The sequence below is a fragment of the Elaeis guineensis genome, chromosome 4, assembly GCF_000442705.2.
Source record: "Elaeis guineensis isolate ETL-2024a chromosome 4, EG11, whole genome shotgun sequence".
NCBI classification, from domain to species: Eukaryota; Viridiplantae; Streptophyta; class Magnoliopsida; order Arecales; family Arecaceae; genus Elaeis; species Elaeis guineensis.
Window position 1 is genome coordinate 64,156,917 of NC_025996.2, and position 21,531 is coordinate 64,178,447.

Sequence of the window (21,531 nt, forward strand, 5' to 3'; positions counted from 1 at the left end):
ATAATAGGAGTGATTTTGAAAAGTTAGAACTATGGGGTTGGGTTGTTCAATCACTGGGAGCTGGACAGCTAGTATTTTGTTGTTGGGCAGGCAGGGACGCTTATCAAGATGCTTCAGTGTTTGATAATTCACAATATTTGGGTTTGGAGCACTAAATAAGAAGCAATAGACTGACCTGAATGTTAATTTTGTCATAGCAAACATTGTTTCTTGGTGACACTTGACATGGTCACAAATCCATTCAGGAAAAAAGTAATTGCATATAGAGATAATTGCATCTTCACATATAATTTGTAGGTTTAGTACATGGTAACAAGTAAAAGCCATCATATGTAAGAGCAAAATTTGCAAGGTTAAGAACAAATACAACCCTCATTTAGTTCACTGGTTGATGATGTACATGGAACTATGTGAGGGCCTGCCAAGTAGTATAGGACAGAAAGGAAGACTTGATTTTGGGAAGCAGGGTGACAGATTTCTTAGTTCTTTTCTGATGCTGGTGGTGCTTGATGCTGCACGTCCAGTCCAGTAAGCAATGTGCCGTGCAGCTAACAGAATCCGAGCCTTCAATTTCCAGACAGGCTTGTGTAGCCTGATTCATGAAATTATGAAACCATGTGAAAATCCATAGTAATCAACAAAAACTACAACCACCTGAGTTTTTAGTCCAGAGCACTCTACTTCAACATGAAGAATATTGGTGGTACTTAATAACCATCAGCAATCAGGTATCAAGTTAATCACCGATCCACAAGATACTATTTGAATAAAATGTGATAAGAAAAATCATGGGTTACCGCAAGGCAAATAGATAATGCACAAGCACACATATTCATGCAGGCAGGCACAGCTCATGCAAGATGCATGCTGCGCACGCACATGCACGCTTGTTCGCGTGCACATGTGTGCTGCATGCGCGCATACATGTCTGTACATACATGTGCATACCAATATCAGAACATGAAAGGCTTGGAGCCCAACCACATGGCTACTTTATGAAATCTTCACAGTTTATTTTTTTTTCTTACCATTCAGGCATTATAACAATCCCAGTGCTGCTATTTTTCTTACTATTTGGGCATTATTACAGTCTCTGTGCTTCTCTATCTCATTGATAGCTTTTTATTCTTACTAAATTTGGATATTCAGCCCACGATGCTCATTCCACTTGAAGAAGCACAAGATAAGTACAAGCATGTATAATCTTTACTACAACCGTCAATTCCTTCCCCAACCATGGTTCCAACTCCATTTCACAACTTCCATTGATGATAGAAGTCTTTTATTTCCTCTTCCTACGGATCCTTCAATATAAATTTGGTTCGCTCCTTAACAGGCCCCCACGAATCATTCTTTAGGAGTTCTCCAATCTCCCATTGACCTCAATCGGTCAGTCTCTACATTTCATCCAACAAACAAATTCCTCAATTTGTCTTTGTTGATTCACCATATCTTTATCTCAATATTCTCATCTTTGACAAATTCATCTCATTGGATTCAGGCCTCTATTGTGCGATACGCCGAGCTCTATCAACACATAACTTATTCGTTAGAAAATCCATTCTGTTGGTCACATGACACCCCAAAAGGGCATCTTCACTCCACCAACCCAGCTCTAGTTCTCTTAGAGATACTTCCATTGAACTCTATTATTTTATAATGTCCAATTCAAGGTTCGCCATCTCAGTACCGACGGCCGTTTCGGCCGACCAACGGTACAGTTCGATATGATTTTGTACCATACCGAACCGGCAGCGAACCGACGAAGGCATCGAACCCGAACCGGAAGAAGAAAAAGAGAGAGAGAGAGATATAGAGAGAGAAAGAGGGAGGGAGAAAGAAAAGGAGGGAGGGGAAGGAGGGGGCGGGGTAGCCGGATGGCCTCCGCTGGCCATCATGGCCGCCGGACGGTGCAGTCCACGCGTGCAGCGTCGCGGGGATGAAACAGGGGCGACATCTTTGTTTCACAATTTTTTTTAAAAAATCGAAACTTAAGTGAAGCCGGCAAATGATTTGCCGGCTTCATTGATTTTAATTTTTTTAAAAAATCTTTTAAACAGTGAAGCCGGCAAACCATTTGCCGGCTTCACTGTTGATCTTCATTTTTAAAAAAGGGGGGCGTGAACAGAGACGACAGCCCCTGTTCCGTGACTGCGATGCCGCCCACGCCACTTCCGCCACCCCCTCCCCCGGCCTCGGCGAAGCCCGCATCCGCAATCGTGACGCCGCCTGCGCCACTTCCGCCACCCTCCTCCCCCGACCTCGACGAAGTCCGCATCCACGACCGCGACAGTGTCCGCTCCCATCTCCGATGATCTCCCCCCTTCTCTCTCTCTTTCTCGCTCATTTCAAAGCCCTATCGGACGAACTGACGAGCCGCAGATGCTTTCGCAGCCCTCCAGTGGCTCCCACCTCCATCCCTCTCCTCTCTCTCTCTCTTTCTCACTTTCCCTTTCTCTTCCGTCAGTATACCATTTGAACCGACCGAACCATGCCGGTATGATCTCCCCCCTTCTCTCTCTCTTTCTCGCTCATTTCAAAGCCCTATCGGACGAACTGACGAGCCGCAGATGCTTTCGCGGCCCTCCAGTGGCTCCCACCTCCATCCCTCTCCTCTCTCTCTCTCTTTCTCACTTTCCCTTTCTCTTCCGTCAGTATACCATTTGAACCGACCGAACCATGCCGGTTCCCCACCAATCTGGCTCAATACAGGGTGTACCAACCGGTTCGGCATGGTACAGCATTCCATGGTCCAATGCAAAAGGCCAACTAATTGTGGCATCTCTTTGTCAGCACTTTGACCAAAGCCTCTATTTTGGCTATTTCCAAACTTGCAGAGACTAAATTATATATTATATATTTGTTCTAGTTCCTTTAAGACATTCTCCTTTAGATCAATTCTCTGTAGCTATAATCTAGCATTTAACGATGTCCTTTTTTCTTGACAACAATGTAATAGCTGCAAATGAGACACACCATTACACATCCTTCTTATTGCTAGCATTTAATCAATTTACAAGTATACTTAGTGGCAATCCTTAGTCAAATGATGAAATTATGAGAACACACTTGTCTTGTCACATGGGTTTTACGTTTGACAGCTGCTATGTCTTGAGCTTACATGTCCTTAAAAAATATCAAGGTATTGTATATGCATACCTGTATTCCTTACTGAAGACCGTCAATTGATTAAGAGGGCAACTTTTTGACCTAGCAAAAATCTAAATTGGATAATCCAAACCGCTCGTAAGTCCAATTCCCTCATATGTCATGCAATTTGGTACATTAACTTTATCATTTTGGATGAGTATCAAAATATTTTTCCAATCATATGGTATTTTCCTGGCTTTCAAGATTCCCACAAGAAACCATTAACAAAATTTAGTGTTATAACTTGGACAATATTTAAAGTAAACCATTCTAATACAAGTGATCTTTTTATCAACTATAGAATATTTCTCACTTGATGTTAGAGATTGTATCTGCACCAAATGCTATGAAAATCTTGAAGTATTAAATGGAATACAGGAAAAATATGGGTTACCTTCATATCTGAAATGAGATACCCTGAAAACCTTCTGCATGCTGTAGCAATCTAATCTGGAAGCTTTAACCGGTTGAAGAATAACAAGATATTATATCCTGATGTCCAATAAACAAATCCAATAACAGGGCCCCCTCTAATATACTGCACAAGTTCAATAATTGATGGCATAAGCAATTTGATGCTTGGAAAATTCTTTTTAAAGCAAGCCCAAAAATGAAACCAAAATCTATATATAACAAAAAGTACCTTTCCATCAAGAATTACAAGCTCGCCATCAACCCATTGAGGATTCCTGAACCCAGGATCAGCCAGCCTCCCCTGTCCCTTGTATCTAGCAACCTGGATTAGAGATGATACTTAGGATCTACTTCAGTGCTATGCAGGATGAAAATGCAAATTGTTAATAGAAAGAATACCACTCCAAATTCTTCAGGAATTATCCCCTTATGAGGCAGCTGATATCGTTTTCCAATTTTAGCACGAAAGGCAACCTGTAAAAACCCATGAATATCATATTTATGCAACTTGATAACTGTACGATTCCAAACGCCAATATGAATCACAAGTGCTAGTTTAAGTAAAAATGAGATATCCGTATCTAACAACCAAGAATTTACCCCCATAGCATTTTAGTATGAAATTTTATTCAAATAAGTTGAAATGTATTAAGATTAACATAAAAGGATGGGCTATTATCATAAAAGATGAGACGGAACATATTAAACAGAATGCAATAAATTCTTACAACTGGATGCTACAGTAATATAGTATAAATTGATACTTGTTATGGAAAAAATCAATAGGCTAGAACACAAACAGTTCTTATTTCAAAATCAAAGGTCAAACAACTGAAGGCAAGGTTTTACATCCCAGCTGGATGGGCAGTATCCCGAATGTCCTATCCCGTTTTTATGAGAAAATGAGACCATGATGGCGTTGAGACCCTGAAACCCATCCACATGGGAAGAGAAGAAAAAAAAGAAAGAAAGAAAGAATGAAAAAAAAAAATGTGAAAGGAAAAAAGAAGAAAAGTGAAACAAAGAAAGAAAGGAATGAAGAAGAAAAGGGAGGGAGGGAAAGAAGAAAGAAACAAAAAAAGGAAAAAAAGAAAGGAAGAGATAAAAAAAAGAAAAAAAATGGAAAAAAAAAGAAAGAAAAATAGAAGAAAAAAAGAAAAAGAAGGAAAGAAAAAAAGAAAGGAAAGAAGAGAAGAGAAACAGAGATACCTCCATCCCACAGGATTTAAAACCTTGCCCAAAGGAGGAAAGTATATGGTGTAAAATAATAATACAAAAGAACATATTCCTTGTTAACAAAGGCAGAGGTTTCAAAGGGCGAGGTGTTGATGTACCACTGCAAGGAGACAAGTTATAAGATCAACTAGAAATTAAAGATACAATAGAGATGAAAACAGGGAGTATACAAAAAAATAATGCTCTATCTTGACATGTTCCTCTCCTATGCTTCCCTCTACAAATCTGTTAATTGATTTTCTTGTTCTTTCATTCATAAAAACAGTCAGTACCCACTAAAATTCTGGTTCAACTAAGAAACCTTTATTCAATCTCCCTTCATACATCCTCCAAATAATTACTTTTGCACTTACAAAAATCCTTTTATGATCCAATTCTTTAATCAACTAGACTACATGCCGCACAATGCAACAGATAACTTAAAGTAACAGATAATGAAGGGCCCACTTGGTATTGCTTTTGATTTTTGTATCCGTTTTCAATAGTCCAAGAGGAAAAATGAACTAGACTCTACAACATGTACAACAAAACCCTCCTTTTTTTCCCTTTTAATTGTTTGTAAAGTCTTTAGATCTTTTGGTAGCAAAGATTTATTGTTTTAAAAAGTGAGAAAATAAGAACAACGGATAGTAGAAGTTTTGTGCAAATGCTATGTTCAGATATTAAGATATTGACTTTGGAAAGGCGATCTGTACTCAACAAAGTCATCATTTTGTGTCATTTTGGTCCTACGACATCCTGTTCCAATTGGTTTTTGTAGTAACCATAAACCCTCCATTGGAAGAGAATGACTTTTCATGAAAACTTGCCTTGCTATTGATGCAAACACCAGCATATTTGCGTAGAGGGTATCTATCTTATTGCCTATACAACCCCTTTCTTCCACAAGACTCCTACTGAGACAGACTCCTTATTAAGGCTGCAGTCTCAAATTTGATCCCAAATTTAGGGGTTCCAGTTCAAGATTTAGATCAAGGATTCAAGTTCCGGCAAGATGTCCCACAGGACACCAACATAGGATAACATTCCATATATCAGGATAAGACCGTCCCGCCATCATCCCAGCATCCCGATTAGCATGTCTTGGGACATCTCATATCCCAAGTATTAGGACGAAAGGGGATGGCAGTGCATCCGTGCCACAAAAAAAAGGGGACAGACCCATCCCACAAATTTAAAACATTGATTTAGATTACCCAAGCTTCTCTGAGATAGAAGCTTTTGCTCACAGATATAGTTCAAGCAATATTTTCAGCTAGAAAAGAATCTATTCAATTCTCATGTGCAGTCTTTACTTATATAACCTTCAAAACATGGTGTCCATTGCACATTGACCCCCTAAAAGTTGCTATATTCATATATACCCCTTATCTCACCCAATGTTACAACAATGCCCCTACCATCATAGCCTATTACCACAATTCCCCAGCATCATTGTTGAAGGGTTGCAATTTGCAGAACATGACTAAAGCACCCTCTATAAAGCCTTTTATACTTTAGATTCCTTTATTTTAACTTCCAACATCAAGTCCCATGGCCTCCACTTATGTTGCTTCACCACCACTTCCAAAGCCACATGCTTCACCTTCTCAACCTCACCCACCAATATGCCCACAACAGTTTCAACATTATCATCACCATCACCCATAAGAACTACTCCTTGCCTATCCCTTTCTCTACCACTTCCCCATTATGTAGCATTTTGTCCTCCACCTCAAATACCCCTCCCTCCCTCATGCCCAACCCCCCCGATCTCAAGAACTCCTTGGTCCTTTAGCCTTCCTTCTTCTACACCTTAATCCACCACCTCTCTAGTCTCTAGAAGCCCCTCATCCCATGGAAAGAACCCCACCATCATATGGCGATACTCCCCAACTTCCTTGGATAGACGAACCAAGTTGTCACCATCGATTTCTTATGGTCACCAACCCCATGGTTGATTCTAGACCAACATATAGCAAAAGGTTCTCTCACTTAACAACTTTACCTTTCCCTTTGTTCTCAAAGGACTATGCTCAACTCCTGAATCTTGATATTGACATAAAGATCCACACCAGTGTTTTGAAACCAAAGATCGAGTCAGAGGCATTTGTTAAGATTAGCGCACTAAACCATCGAGTTGGACCACACCATTTTGGCAACTGAATCCTAAGTCACAATTTGACTATATGTCAACCCCGATCAGGGAATGAAGAAACTAAGGTTCGCTATGCGGGTACAGAAACCCGAAACGGGTGGTCAATGGCACAGTTCAGCCCGTGCCTTTTCATACCGGGCCTAAACCAACACAGTAGAGAAGGCGAGGGGCGAATGGGAGAGAGAAAAAGAGAAAGAGGGGGGGGGAAGGATCAGGAGGGTAGAGCCCCTCCCCTGGCCCTCCGACAGCCTCAATAGCCTCCAAAGACCCTATCTCCCTCTCCCTCTCCTTCCCTCTCTCTTTCTCTCTCTTTTCCTCTTTCCTTATCCCTCTCCCCCTCCTTCGCTGGTTTCTCATTTTCACTGCAGGAACCATCTCGATCCACCGCCATCATGGCTCAGTATCCCCCAACATCCCCGAAGAAACTATAGTTGAGATAATAGGGTATGGATGAAACCTTGTCCATCTCTTTAAAAACTCAGAAAAACCTTCCTCACCTCTAACCTTTGACTCTAATCCACCTTCCTCATGGGCAGGTCTTCACTCCATGGCCACCTACTGGCCAAGATCCATGCCATCCTCCATCCATCTTAGACATCAAGGCCACCATCATTATCTCTCTTTCCTTTGCCTTCTCAAATGTCAAACCACCACATCCATCCTTCCCTTCATCATCACTCATGTCTCCCTCTCCTGACATAGAGCTCCTGTCATCATCCATCAGTCCACTCCAATCACAAGCTCCAAGCTCCAACCTCAATTGCCCCTCAACCGAGGCCGCTTTAGCCATCAAGATTTTGAGTAGATGAAACCTGTAGATAGGGGATATTAAGCTAGGGCTTTTTTCTCCTTTTCCTTCATCACATTCAACGTGATACGCATGATTATTTTCCAGTCTCACCCAGCAATTCGATCAATCAAACAACTCAGGTCATCAATTCCAACGTGTTTGTAAATATTTCACATTTTTGTATGACCCGACATGTAATTGCTCTACGATGATGGGTCAAGCAAGTCAATCCAGTGCACCCACCTAGCTCTCTAAACACTAGTTAGAATTATTGTAATCTATCATATGCAATTGTCGCTGCTCATAGCTTGGTTGATGAATTGATGTGGTAAACGTCATGTCTTTCACTACTATCACTACCGGGTATATAGGTCAAGGAAGATTGGAATACAATAAGTTTCAAAGGTTTCGGGAGATGAATTTGATGCTAGATTGTTTCATTCTCATCAAGGTCTAGACGCCCTATTCTGAATTAAGGGTCTCAAAGGCTGGGATGCAAATACATGAGTACATGAAAAAACAAGATATGCTTATGAAAAATTAAAGATTTTTTCGTTGCTATGTGGCTTATAGATTTGTACATGAAATGTGAAAACATGGAGAAAGATCAAAGTATTTTTAATGGATGGTTGAGAAAGATGTCATGTTTGGAGTGAGGGTTTCATCTTCAACACCTTCATAGCACTGGAGGGAGTGTACTTGAATCACATGAAAATTGGTTTGGAAGGGAAGCCACCAGGGCCCATCAACGGCACCATTGAGATGGGAAGGTAACCTATCACCGGCAATGAGAACATGGCATGTTTGGACAAGTGTAAGGACAAGATGGTGGTGCATGCCTACTTTGGGAACCAGCTGGTATTGGTGTCACCATCGATGATACCATTGGTAGCAGGGTTAAAAAAGAAAGGGGAGATGTTGGTTTGATGCATGAAGCTGGACATGGCAATGCCAGAACATTTCAAAAAATGGGTTGGAGAATGAACATAAGAGAAGATAGAATGGCAATTTAAAGGAATTTAGGCTCAATTCCTCTTTAAAACTAAACTCATTTTTAAAGTTTAGTATATAATGAGTCACAGGATTAAGAAAGCATGCAGCACCTTACAATCATAATCTTGACAGAATAATTACAACTAATGATCTTATTATTTAGCTAAATGCCTCTCCTTTGGTCAACTTAATTCTATTTCTAACCCTTTACTCAACTGAAGACCTTTTGCAAAAGACACTAAAAATTGCTTAATTCCATTCCCCATTAAAGAAATCCATGTAGTAGAAAGCACTTGAATACACAATCATAGATTCTAACGATCAACCATGGTTGCACTCCAAATAGGACCACCAAAACCAACCAAAGAAATAACTTAACCCAAGAGTAGGCAGTTTTAAGAAATAACTTAGACTTACATTTAGGACTCTTATCGGCATAAGTGCTGCTCACTTTTCTTCATAAATTCTTATATTTGATATATTGCCATCTAAAACCCTTTTTATTTCCCGTAGAAATCTTCACTCTCTACATGACAATGGGACCTTTTGATTATAAATAGACCTTTGATAGTGTCTAAAATTAATGTTTGCTTCATATCCATGATGATCAATTAATTCAAATGACGAGATGACTAATTAAATGATCAGTTCAACTAATGTACCAAATTAATTTTGTTTTTGATTAGAGGATACATGATGGATGGTGCCTAGATCGTCGAACCCATTGTGATGAACTTTTGATTAGTGGATTTATGATGATGGGTTCTTGGATTGAAAATCGACTCCTTTTCCACTTCGTTTGACATCAAATAAGCCGCTTCTTATGTGATATTGATTTTATATCACTGGTACCAGCCCAAGTGCCTTTACTATTAAAAGAGTGAGGGAAGGCAGATATGCATGCATGCAAGCACACCTAAACATATGGCCACAAAAGGTTTTGAATATTTCATGCATGGTTTCAACCTTGGTGGGACGTCCCATGGGTTGCCAAGATGGATACCATCCCAAGTGATGCGATGGGACCGTCCTACCATTTTCCCAGCATCCCAATCGGTATGCACTGGGACATCCCCCATCCCAAGCATCTTGATGGGGCAAGATGGTGGTGTATCCCATTCCATAGAAAAACCAAGATGACCTCATCCCATGGGATTTGAAACTTTGGTTGCATATGAGAACTATGCCATGCATGCTCGTTTTCACATATGGGATCCATCCTCACAACCAACCCAGCCCCCCACTTTTCCCCTTTCCAAGTTTGCAGGAGGCTGGCCGTCTAACCATGCCACACACTAATCCAATCCTGGCATGGTACATGGCATGCCATATGGCACAAACAACCACAGCTTGCGTTTAAATCCTTGTAACTGCAAACACATCCATGCAAGCAGAAACTCTATCATTCTATATACTCATTTATATTGCTAACCTGTTATTCAAGCTAACACCTTTCCATAACAAAAGACACAAAAAAGATCCCTAAACCATAAAATATACAATTTCCATAGAAACTCATATTGAATGAGACAAATCAATCCAATACACGTTTATGATGATCAATGACTAAAGTCAGAATCTTAAATAATGTTTGCACAACTCCAATACCAACACAAGGTAATAGCATCAAACATCAACCCAACAATAGCACAGTTAGAAATTAAATCAGGGTGCCATGCGTCCAAGGGCCTCAAAGCTGACATGGCAACTTCAAAAAACTTTGGCACATTGTCTACTTCAATACACATCTATGATGATCAATTAGATCAAGCCCTTATAATGTCTACACAACTCCAAGACCAATGCAATATAATAGCTTCAAACATCAACCCAAAAATACCTTAATATTAAATCAAGCAATCAAGTATCCAAGAGTCTCGAAGAATGTAGCATGATAGACTCAAAATTTGGACATAGGGCACTGCTAAATGTCTTGCACTTGCATCATACACATATAAATGAATATTTAGTAAACAATACAGATATAGGTGCCTAGTCACATATTTGCATATAAACATGTGTACATCTAAAAATATTTAGTAGACTGTGTAAACTGAGTCATCAAAGAAGACTTACATGAAACCAATGTTTTGAATACTGGTACCTAATCCTGTGCTATTTTTCCATCAGGACTGTACATTATCAGTATGGCACTGGCATCAACAATACATACCAAACCTGACAGTTTTTCAAAAAATTTGAAAAATGATCAATAGCAGCCAACATGGCTGGTACAATACCGTACCACCAGTATGGACTAGCAGAGACCTTTATGGCCAGTACATATTGGTATAGCTATTTCAATGTTTCAGCACCCGTAACAACATGAATTTGTTGCTAGAGTGGTATGGTAGAAGTCATACCATCCTGTTTAGGCAGTTTCTGAAACCACGTGTGAAAAATGTAAAATGTATTGTTATGAAACACTACAGTCCCCTCTCATGTGGCACTCTTCTTGACATGCACAGGCACACATGTAGTAGCATAAAATTATGTTGCATGCCTGTACGACATTCGCAGATCTATAAGGACAAATCCTTTAATGTTCTCTATTTACAAGATGCTTTATGACAAAATTACCATTCTAAACCTTGGCCAAATAGGCATGGCATATGACACTTCGACATTATAGATGCAAAACTATTCATATCACAACTACATCATTCAATGGATTCGGTGGAAATGATTTCATGATTTGTACATCAATTACAACAATATCCCTGACTCTAAAAACTTAAAAAACATTAATAAAACCAAACCAGCATTAGAGTACTGCTAAGCAACACAAATTAAGATTCTATAATGACTAACTGACCCTAAGCATGATCCCAAGAGGGCCCCACATCATCCAACATATTCCAAATCAAAGATTAAGCATTAGAACCAGTCTTAGGACTCCTTTTATAGGTCTTCTATAGCTGCTGCCAATGCCCTCCATCAACGCTGTTTGATCTTCCAATGCAATTTCAGAATCTTGACGATTTCTATCTATGTCTCGATTGCAGCAAATTCAATGCAATTTTCTTTCAGTTATAGGTTCATTTCCTCCTTTTGCTCTTCACTTCTTTAACTGCAATGCTCTCCTTGTCTTCCTCAACCTGCCTTTCAAACTGAAAATTTATTAGACACTGAAATTATTGTTTTCTCCTTTATGTCTTCTTCATGCACTTGATGGAGTCCTCAGGCTGTTGGTGATGTGACGCTATGCTTTTCATGTCTTAAGGTTGTGAACATTGCTGTAGTATGCATTTTCTGTACACATGCAAATATCCTAACTTGGAATTTTTGCAATTTAACTGCTCAAAAATTCTTGAACAACGGTTTTAAAAAGCTTGCAAAGGTTCCATCATTGTGTCAAGGTTCTCATGTATGCTAATCAACAAGTCAACTTGTTGTTCTAGTGTCAAAAGACAACTATCACTTTGATACCAGCACAATCCTCGATGATTGTACATGGTGGGTAACCTAGGCTTAGAAACCAAACTGATGTAGGACTGTCAAGGGAGAAGAGATCTATTAGGGTTTGGAAAAAGGCTAAACCAGAAAGGCTAGAAAATTAAGTTCAGTCCAGACTCCAGCGTTTTGATCTAGACTGAATAATGGAAGTTCGAATTTCGGTGCAAAATTGATAGTAAATGCTATGATGAATCCAACTAATACGAACTTGGGACTTAATTGGGGAATGCAAAGGGTCTGGATGCACTTAGAGACAGATTTAATACATTGCTGTCCACCAGAAATCAGATCTGGTTTCATATCTATGAACTAGCATGGTAAGTTGCGTGAAGGAAAGAGAATCTAACCCAAGGATATGGGATTAGAGTTTACGTGATGAACTGAAATCTAAATAAAGCAATAATCAGTTTCAAACGGGCTCCTAGACAACTATTCGATGCAGTAAATTTATGACTGGATTGCTGGTTCTCTGAGTATCAAGAACAGCTATTTGGGATCGATAGAGAGAAAGGGTAAACAGAAATAAATCTAAAGAAAAAAAAATAACTAAAGGAAAACACAGACTATCATGAAGAACAAACAAAGGGATGAAAGATGATACTAGACTCACTCCAAGACCTAGGAACCACACCTAGGGGCTCTACCCATACCAGATCCATTCCTCACAGGATAGCAAATTCAGTAGCTACTAATTTGTGCATAAAGTTCACTACACAAAACATAATATGTTCATGAAAAATTCTGTGCACCGCGGGCGGTGTAGAAAATTCGATGTGGAGCGCACCATCTTATCCAATTGGTCCACATAGTCACCACTTTCCAATATGCATTTAATGCCTGCAGATCGCCTTTTTCGTTTAAAAATTTTGTATGATGAAAATACCCCTGCCCTTTGGTTATGACACTCCATAAAAATTATGACACCTCTTCCCTGTGGAAAAAATTATGACATCCGTCCTTTGAAAAAAATTATGACACCCCTTCTTAAGAATTATGACACTCCTTCACAAAAATTATGACACCTCTGTGAAGTAGGGGTGTCATAATTTTTATTAAGGGGTGTCATAATTTTTGTGAAAAAGTGTCATAATTTTTGTGAAGGGTATCATAATTCTGTGAAGGAGGGGTGTCATAATTTTTATGAAGAGGTGTCATAATTCTGTGAACAGATGTCATAATTTTTTTCAGAAGGGATGGGGTGTCATAATTTTAAAAAAAGGATAATATAACTTTTAAGAAGGGCATTTTCATCATTTAAAATTTCAAACGAAAAAATAGAACTGCGGACATTAAATGCACATTGGAAAGCGGTGACTATGTGGTCCAATAGGGCAAAGCGGTGCGCTCCACGTCAGATTTTCTACACCACGGGCGGTGCACAAAGAATTTCTCATATGTTCATAAGTCATTTAAGGGCCTTTATATAACAAACAAAAATCCTGATTCCACTATACTTTAAAATCCCGAAACTGCCCTTGATAAGGCACAGTTTCTATTTGCAGTGCCATGAACAGTAATACACAGTAAATTGACCCCATAAGCTACCCAATAAAGTCTAAGAGTCCTTCATTACAAATAGGCCCACTAAAACTGAAAGTAACTAAAAACTAAACATAAAATACAGAAGATTCATAACTAAAATGACATCTAACTGAAACCCCAAGCCACAGATTGGTCACACATTATTGCACAAACTTGGATCTCCATCAGTAAACATACCCGTTGTAACATCTTGCTTTCATCCAGAAAAGATTGCTATCAGTATGAATGCTAGACCTCTAAGAACTCAATTAATTTATGAAATATACGAAATGAATTCATTTCTGAAAATATCAACCTTCCAGTACCTTCTGAAAATATATAAAAGCCTACATAGCCTCAGAATACAGAACCCATATGTAATAATATGCTCTGTAAAATCCAATGTTAAATATTGTTGTAGAAACAAGGAAGAGAGATACCTGACCAGCTGGTACGGAATGATCCCCAGTTAATTTGATAGCTTCAACATATTCATAAAATTCCAAATTCCCTTGCTTCTGAATCGCAGCATCCTCTTGCCATTGACCAAACTTACGTTTCAAATAGAGGATTTCAGAGGTATACATTCCATGAGCGCCAACATAAAGGCCTAAAATGAGAATTAACAATAAAAACTGATTATGATTTACCAATGAAACCCAGAGGTCTGGATGAAACAGAAGAAGACAAGTACAAGAACTTGGTAATATAATCATCATATTGTTAGAAGTTTAAACCAATCAATGCTGATTTTACAGTGATATACCAGTAAGGGGATCTGAAGTTGCTGGTATCTCAATACGGTTGAAGAGTGTTGGGCTTAACAAAGGTTGATGATTCTGAGCACGATTAGCTGCAAAACTGATTAATTCTCCGATGTCTCTAAGCACCTGCATGATGAATTCAGAGGAAAAAAAGCAGTATTTATATCTGTGAGTACAGGTGTCTAGTTTTACTAAAAACATTCGGCTAGCTAGAATAAATCTTGCGCATGGTTTAACTAAGGTTTACCATACTGCTCCAAACTATCCAGTTCGGGATGTACCAAACCATACCGAAAGCGAACCGGAATGGTTCTACCATTTAGTTCAAAAAATCTAGCAAACCGCTCCAAACCACCCTAACCTAGACAATTCAGAGCAGTACCGCTGAGAACCATCCGGTTTGCACTAGTACGGGTCTGTTCAGGCTTCAATAATTAAGATGTAGGCAACTGAGAAGGCCTCCATACCTTCTCAGCCCCTCTTTCTCTCATTTTTTTAAAACAAATCCAAGGAAATCCCCAAAAACACTGGATTTTACCGATTTCACCCTGGATTGAAGCTCAAATTAGACAAAATACCACCCCCCCCCCTCTTTTCAAGCTTTTTCTTTGGTTTAGAGGCTGAAAATTGGCAATAAAATGGAAAAATAGGTCATGCTAAATTTTTCAATGTTAGCATGATTTCACGTGGTGTAGATCTATGGATGATCTACATGATCCTACCAAAATCATAAATATTCATTTACTCTATCATTTTTTAAATTAAAAAGTATTTTTGGAGTAACAATTAAAAAATAAATAATTTTCAAAAAAAATATAAAATCAGTATCATGATTACGGGTATGCATGCTGCTCTATCAAAATTTGATGTCAATGTATTTAAGTTTGGGCATGATCACACGCATCATAAAAAACCCACACTCAAATAAATTTTAAAATTAAGTGGTATTTTGTGTATAGCCATGGGTTGAGAAAAATAAATTTAACATCTATGATAGGGTGCTACAAGAATCCGAGATCAAATTAGTTTTCTGAATATTTTATATTTAAAAATTATTCTTAAATAATTTTAAAAAAAATCAAAATAACAAAAAAATGAAAATTTAATATCATGTATAGATAATTCAGAAGTATTTTCTAAAGTAGAAAACTAATTTTTTTGCATTACAATACAAAATATTATTTTAAAAAATAATTAAATATACCTGAGATAAAAATATATGTAGCATCCTTATTAAAGTTCTATGTTATTATGAATTAAAATAAATTTTCTAGATATTTTTTAATTTAACATTAATTTATTAATTAAAATTTATTTAAGTGTAGAAAATATAGAAAAATTATATTACATCTAGATAATGTATAATTATTTTTTTAGACTAATGTGGAATGTGCCCTATAAACTTGTAAGAATTAATCCATATAAGATCCAGAGCATGACATTGGTTGGGATCACAAAGTTACACACTCAAGCCGACACCATTGGAGGTGTGAATGGTGCGACATAGAGCTCAAGGAAGGAAAGGTAACCAAGTTAAAGTAGCATCTAGCCAATGGTTATCCCAATATGTCCATATGCTGAAAATACCCACAAGAAGCTTAGCAGTTTATGAAGAAGCACTTTGTCAACTTTAAGGCAACAAAATAAAAGACTACTGAGAATAGGATAAAGGTAGAAAATCAAGCAACACATCCACCACCATGTTACTCTAGGGATCTGGAGAGCACCGATTCAGGGCCCTATGATGAGCAAATTCAAACTGCCATGCAGGCGAGCTTGAATGACCAATAGTAGTAGGATGAGACCGCTAGGCCCAAGACTCAATCTTTAGGCCATGCCTTCTCAGTATGAGTCAAGCTCTAATTTCGGAGTCGCCAAGGTAGATCTGGAGTTCAAGAGCACCCTCTCAATTAGGGAGGTGGTCCATAGAGGTGGCAACCAGTTGGCATCGATGTTTGATGAGACCTTTAGCAACAAAAAAGGGAAGGCCTCCAGGGAGACTCCAATAGAGGCCACTATTCATGATCTTGATCCACATGCCTTTTGAGCGGAGATTCGAAGCAACAAAGAATAGACACTACACTACTCGAGGACAAGGACATGTGGAGAGCCATTGCATCATGGTTCTACTTTAGTCATATCCTATCTAATACAACAAACAACACATACTATCAATTTGCCATCACCTTCATCCAAAGCATCAGACTAGATGTACATCTGCTAGGGCCTAACGATATCTATAGTAATCTACTGGACAACAATAAAGAGAAGTTGCATGAATGGATAGCCTTTTACCAGAGTAAGCGGTACACATGGATTGACTATGATATGTGATGGTTGAACAGATCCTAGCAAGTGGAGCATCATGAACTTTCTAACACACTATGACATAAAGACTTTCTTCCATAAATCAATTGATGCTTCTATTTAGGTGCATAATGTGTACATCCTCATATTGATGGAGGCAGTGATTGATCAAATAGAAGAACAAAAGGTCATACAGGTGATCACCAATAATGGTCCACAATACAAGGCTGCCAGAGAGATCTTGACGGATAAACACCATGTAGATTCTGTACTCCATGTGCTACACATTGCATTGATCTCATGTTGATCGATATCAGGAAGATTCGCAAAGTGAAGTAGGTCATGGAGTCAGCCTAGTGCACCGCATGGTTCATCTACAACCACGTGAGGTATTTGCTTTGATGAAGAAGTACATAAGGGGTGACATCTTGACGCCAACAATCACACGATTTGCAATGAATTACATTACTCTCAATAGCCTTATTGAGAAGAAAACATGTCTGTGTTAGATGTTCATCAAAGCCGAATGGCAAGTGAGCAAGTATGCCTAAATCGACACTAAGAGGAGTTAGGCAGAGCACTTAGTGACGAGTCAGCAATTTTGGTAGTGGGCTAACATGATCGTGAATACACCCAAAGGAAGGCTATCATGCTATTATATAGAGTGATGAGGGTAGTGGATAGCGAGAAGACCCCCTAATGAGCTTTCTCTACCACATGATGATGGCTATCGAGGCCCAAATCAATGAGACAAATCTCAAGCATGCACAGGAGTATACTGATATCGTCGACTATTAGTGGGATTATCAGATGGGTGGGGAGTTACATTTAGCACGTAACTTCACTCTTATACATGTTCATCATATATTATTGAATGTTTTGAGGATAAAGATTGTACTAAACCAATTGCAAACTCTACTAACAGCCTATTATCTGAACCTAAGGTGTCAATACATCATTCTTGGGATAGGCATGGATGAGGAACTTCTGGTTGTCCTGTGCTATGTTATTTATAAGTTGGTGTATGATTAGGAGGCTATTGCCCTATGTTTGGAAAAGTTAACTTTGTCAACTTTGTGAACTCCTGTAAACAGTGACATTATATAACATATATGATGTATCTTTTCCACAGAACAAAAATGTCCAGGGAAGGCTCAGCCGGCCTCAGTGGCCCGAAAACTCTAGCAAGCAAATAGAAAATGAGTCCAGGTTATTTTAGTATATGGGCTACAACTATTACTTGGATGTTACACAATTAGTATTTAGTAGCATCTAAAATATAGATTTCTTGATTGCTTTTGTAGTTGAATAGTGAATCTGCTTCAGCCTACCATCCGAAAATCTAAGACGATTGGCAATCCGCATCCCCTCATAGATGGTCTTCCTTGGTGGCCAGGAGTACAACTGTATAACTAGTCTACCTTCGCCCTTATGCATAGCAAACAAAGAAACCATCTCACATGAAAGTGGGTGAATGCTCTTGTATTTGTCCACGACAATCTGCATGTGTGACTGAAATGCATTGAAGAAAAAGTCAAGCTAAAAGCACAACGATCCACTTCATAATGACTTCGTGCATGATGAAAAGGATCCAATGATTAAGTGGCTTGAGGACTAGCAGCAAGAGCCAAAGTTGGATGAGCCAGAATCATCTTCTCGACCAACTAGTTTGGCGGTCAGAGAAGCTAGGGTGGATGCAAAGCATTGGACAGAACATATTCCACGATCACTTCCAGCCAATAGCCCCAAGGTCGAGATGGGTGCCGATTGTTGCATGAACACATCCTCCCAACAGTTCAATCGAAAGATGCTGAGGAGAGGCCACAACAATACCGAGTCTACTCAAGATGGAGGGCCCAGTGCCTTAGTCAATCCTCCCAGCTGAATCAAGACGAGAAGGTAGCTACTGAGGCCAACAAAAAAGGCAAAGGAGAGGTAGGTGCATATTCTTTGGAGAGACTCGAGGATGAATCCATTATGTGATTTGGGAGGCTAGCAAACCATCTAATGACCAATTGTCTATATTATCATGCAATACCAGCAATGACAGTTTATCCACTGATGCATTTGGTGGCCACGAAGGTCACGGAGCACAAGGCATCATAGTTTATGCCTCAATCTCAGGGTGGTCTTCGATTCAGCAATGAGTCTCAATTTACTCATGCCATATAGGATAGGGACCACGGTGTATGACCTAGCAGAGCCCACGAAGACACCATTGCATATAGGAGACCAGCTCCTCATGGTCATTCGAGAGGTAATGCTACTATGGCAGATGATATTACACATGGAGTGAGGTCCCCATATAGATATGGTTTCGAGTCACACATCGGATCCTATTTTATACCGGTAGCCTATGGCCCATATGCATATGGATCATCTAAGTTGTCGTCCTCGAGTGGTTACTATCCTTCACAGCCTCAAACATCGTTCAAGTCAGATTTTTTTGTCAGCATCTTTGGAAGGCCTGCCCCAAGGTGGTCTCGGAGTTGGATGAGTCCTCACAGCGTAGCTATCCGGTGAACCCCAAAAAGATCATGAAAGCCTCCAAAAGTAGCTATATAAACCGATTGGAGAGTTGGTGTGACGCTCCTCCAAAAGTACTATTATGATCCCTACGTCACTAAGTCACATCGACAATCCATAAGATTTTTAACATCGATATGTATTTTGTACTTTAAATGCATTAAAATCAATTTGTCATATTGTATATATTTTTTCTTATAAATACATTAGTTGGATAGGTTCTAATTCCATTTCATGATAAAAAGACATTAAAACAAGGTTAAAACAACAAATTGGACAACAAACCAATTAAATTTTTGAGTGCAAATCAAAAAAAAAAAAAAGAGAAAGCAAAAAAAATGGAAAAACAAAAAAAAACGAAATGGTGCACCGATTAGCTGACCAATTTGCCATGGCATATTGAGTGTTGGCATGATACAGAACCAATACCATACCATATCACCCACCAATTGATACAGGTGACAATACCGGTACAACAAACCACATTAGCATGCTTAAATAATGAAGTAGCTTTTGTATGCAACAAATACAATTCTTTTCAATCTAAAGGACAAGAAAGCTATCTTTTCCTGCTCAAAATAAAAGATGAAAGACTTCATTTTAACCCACATGAGGAACGAAACGCATCCATATCAACCTACATGCAACAAAAAGGACAAAAGGGCCTGATATCAATGAAATTTGCAAACCACTTTAGTTGTGATTGGTCCAGATCTAGCTCAAAAAGGACATTAACGTTTTAAGTAAAATTGATCATTTATGATAGAGGTTCATCTGAAATTCATGAGTAATTTTTTTTGTTTAACTCAAAATCTCGAAAACTTGGATCCTTTAAACTTTGCATATTGTTTTCAATTGCATGTATTTGTATATGCTTGGTGACAGATTTTCTCCCAGTAGCCATTTTGCCAATAAAAAGTTACCATAAGAGTAACAAAACAGTCTGTACACCCTTCAGTGTGTGCATAAATTTCTAAATTTTGAATTTTCTAATTTTCACATAATATATTTTAAAATTTTAGTTCAAAACCAAGATGTTTTGCTACTGACCCAAGTTCAAATGCTCTTCCATACCAAATCTCATACCTGATTAAGAAATCACAGACTAAGTGCATCCGGTAGTTTCCAATTTATTTAGCATTTTTAATCTCTAGAGGGTTATGATCCCAGGTTGGCTTTTCACTATATTGTGAGCCTTCAAAATAGCATTTTTCTCTATCTCAAAATCTCGCCTTCTCCTCTGCTCATCTAGGCTCTTTTCATGATTAAGAGAGGGTTCCTCTCAGGTGATCCAGTAAGATAAGTCCTAACCTTCCAGATTTCATGGCAGGCCCCTTCCTTGCTCATAGCTTCAAGTTGGCAGAGAACCAGTCGTAGAACATTGTCAAACCAATGGACTACATCTTGGTTTGTAAATCTAACCATATGGATCAAATAAAGCTTTCTGGCTGTTCCATGTTGATTTAGTGTCAAACTTTCAAATATGTTATGGCATAACCAGCATAGACAGATAAGCAAGCAAATTCTATCTAAAATCCTTAACATTAATTAGAAAATGAGATAAGACTCTAAAGACAACATCCTCATCAAGTTATTAGCATGCCATCTTCTACTCTGCCTCGTAGAAGTGTCCCTTCAGATTTAAGATAGTCTGCCTACAGGTCCCCCCTTCATTTACCTACATGACAACATGCTGGTCAAGTTATTAGCATGTCATCTTCTACTCTGCCTTGTAGAAGAGTCCCTTCAGATTTAAGATAGTCTGCCGACAGGTCCCCCCTTCATTTACCTATATGCCGAAGAAATAACATTCCTCTCAAAGAATTAATGCCCTTCCTGTGAGGCTTCCTTTCATTCATGATAAAAATCTTCATTATATCTCAGCCATGTACTTCAACAAAACCCTTTCTGATGCTGCGATAAGTTAGATTCCCCTTTCTTATCTTCACCCTTGATTTTTTTTTTTTCCATGGCTTTTCCTAGCAAACATGGAGGTAAGTTCAAAATAAAAGAGTAGTTGTCTATTAAAGTTTAAAATCATCTTTCTTCCACTGTGTCCTAACTTTCACATGTTAGAACATGTTTTGTTGCCCTTAGCAGGCACCCCAAGTCACTTCAGGCAGGTGGGAAGTTACTTCCGGCTTCTGATTGCCTCAAAATGGCCTGAAGTGACCCAAAGTTCCTTCTCCCAGAGATATTGAGCTCAACAGCCCTTTAATTAACTTCGCTGGCCAAAG

At 38.8% G+C, this 21,531-nt stretch overlaps 1 protein-coding gene across 3 annotated transcripts in view; it reads right to left on the reverse strand.

The window, feature by feature from the left end:
- Window positions 1–263: 263 nt before the first annotated feature.
- Window positions 264–21,531, reverse strand: part of LOC105061519 (protein EXECUTER 1, chloroplastic) — a 59,881-nt gene continuing 38,613 nt past the window's right edge. Inside the window, exons 7-12 of one of the 3 annotated variants that reach the window (XM_010945593.4) lie at window positions 14,464–14,587; window positions 14,138–14,307; window positions 3,964–4,038; window positions 3,794–3,886; window positions 3,545–3,688; window positions 264–592 (exon numbers count right to left, since the gene is read on the reverse strand). In XM_010945593.4, the coding sequence (XP_010943895.1) occupies window positions 3,596–3,688; window positions 3,794–3,886; window positions 3,964–4,038; window positions 14,138–14,307; window positions 14,464–14,587 (555 nt within the window). In that variant the 3' untranslated portion in view covers window positions 264–592; window positions 3,545–3,595. Of the gene's footprint in view, window positions 593–3,544; window positions 3,689–3,793; window positions 3,887–3,963; window positions 4,039–10,796; window positions 10,899–14,137; window positions 14,308–14,463; window positions 14,588–21,531 lie in introns of those variants that run through there. The other 2 variants (XM_010945594.4, XM_073256613.1) reach the window with 2 other exon arrangements.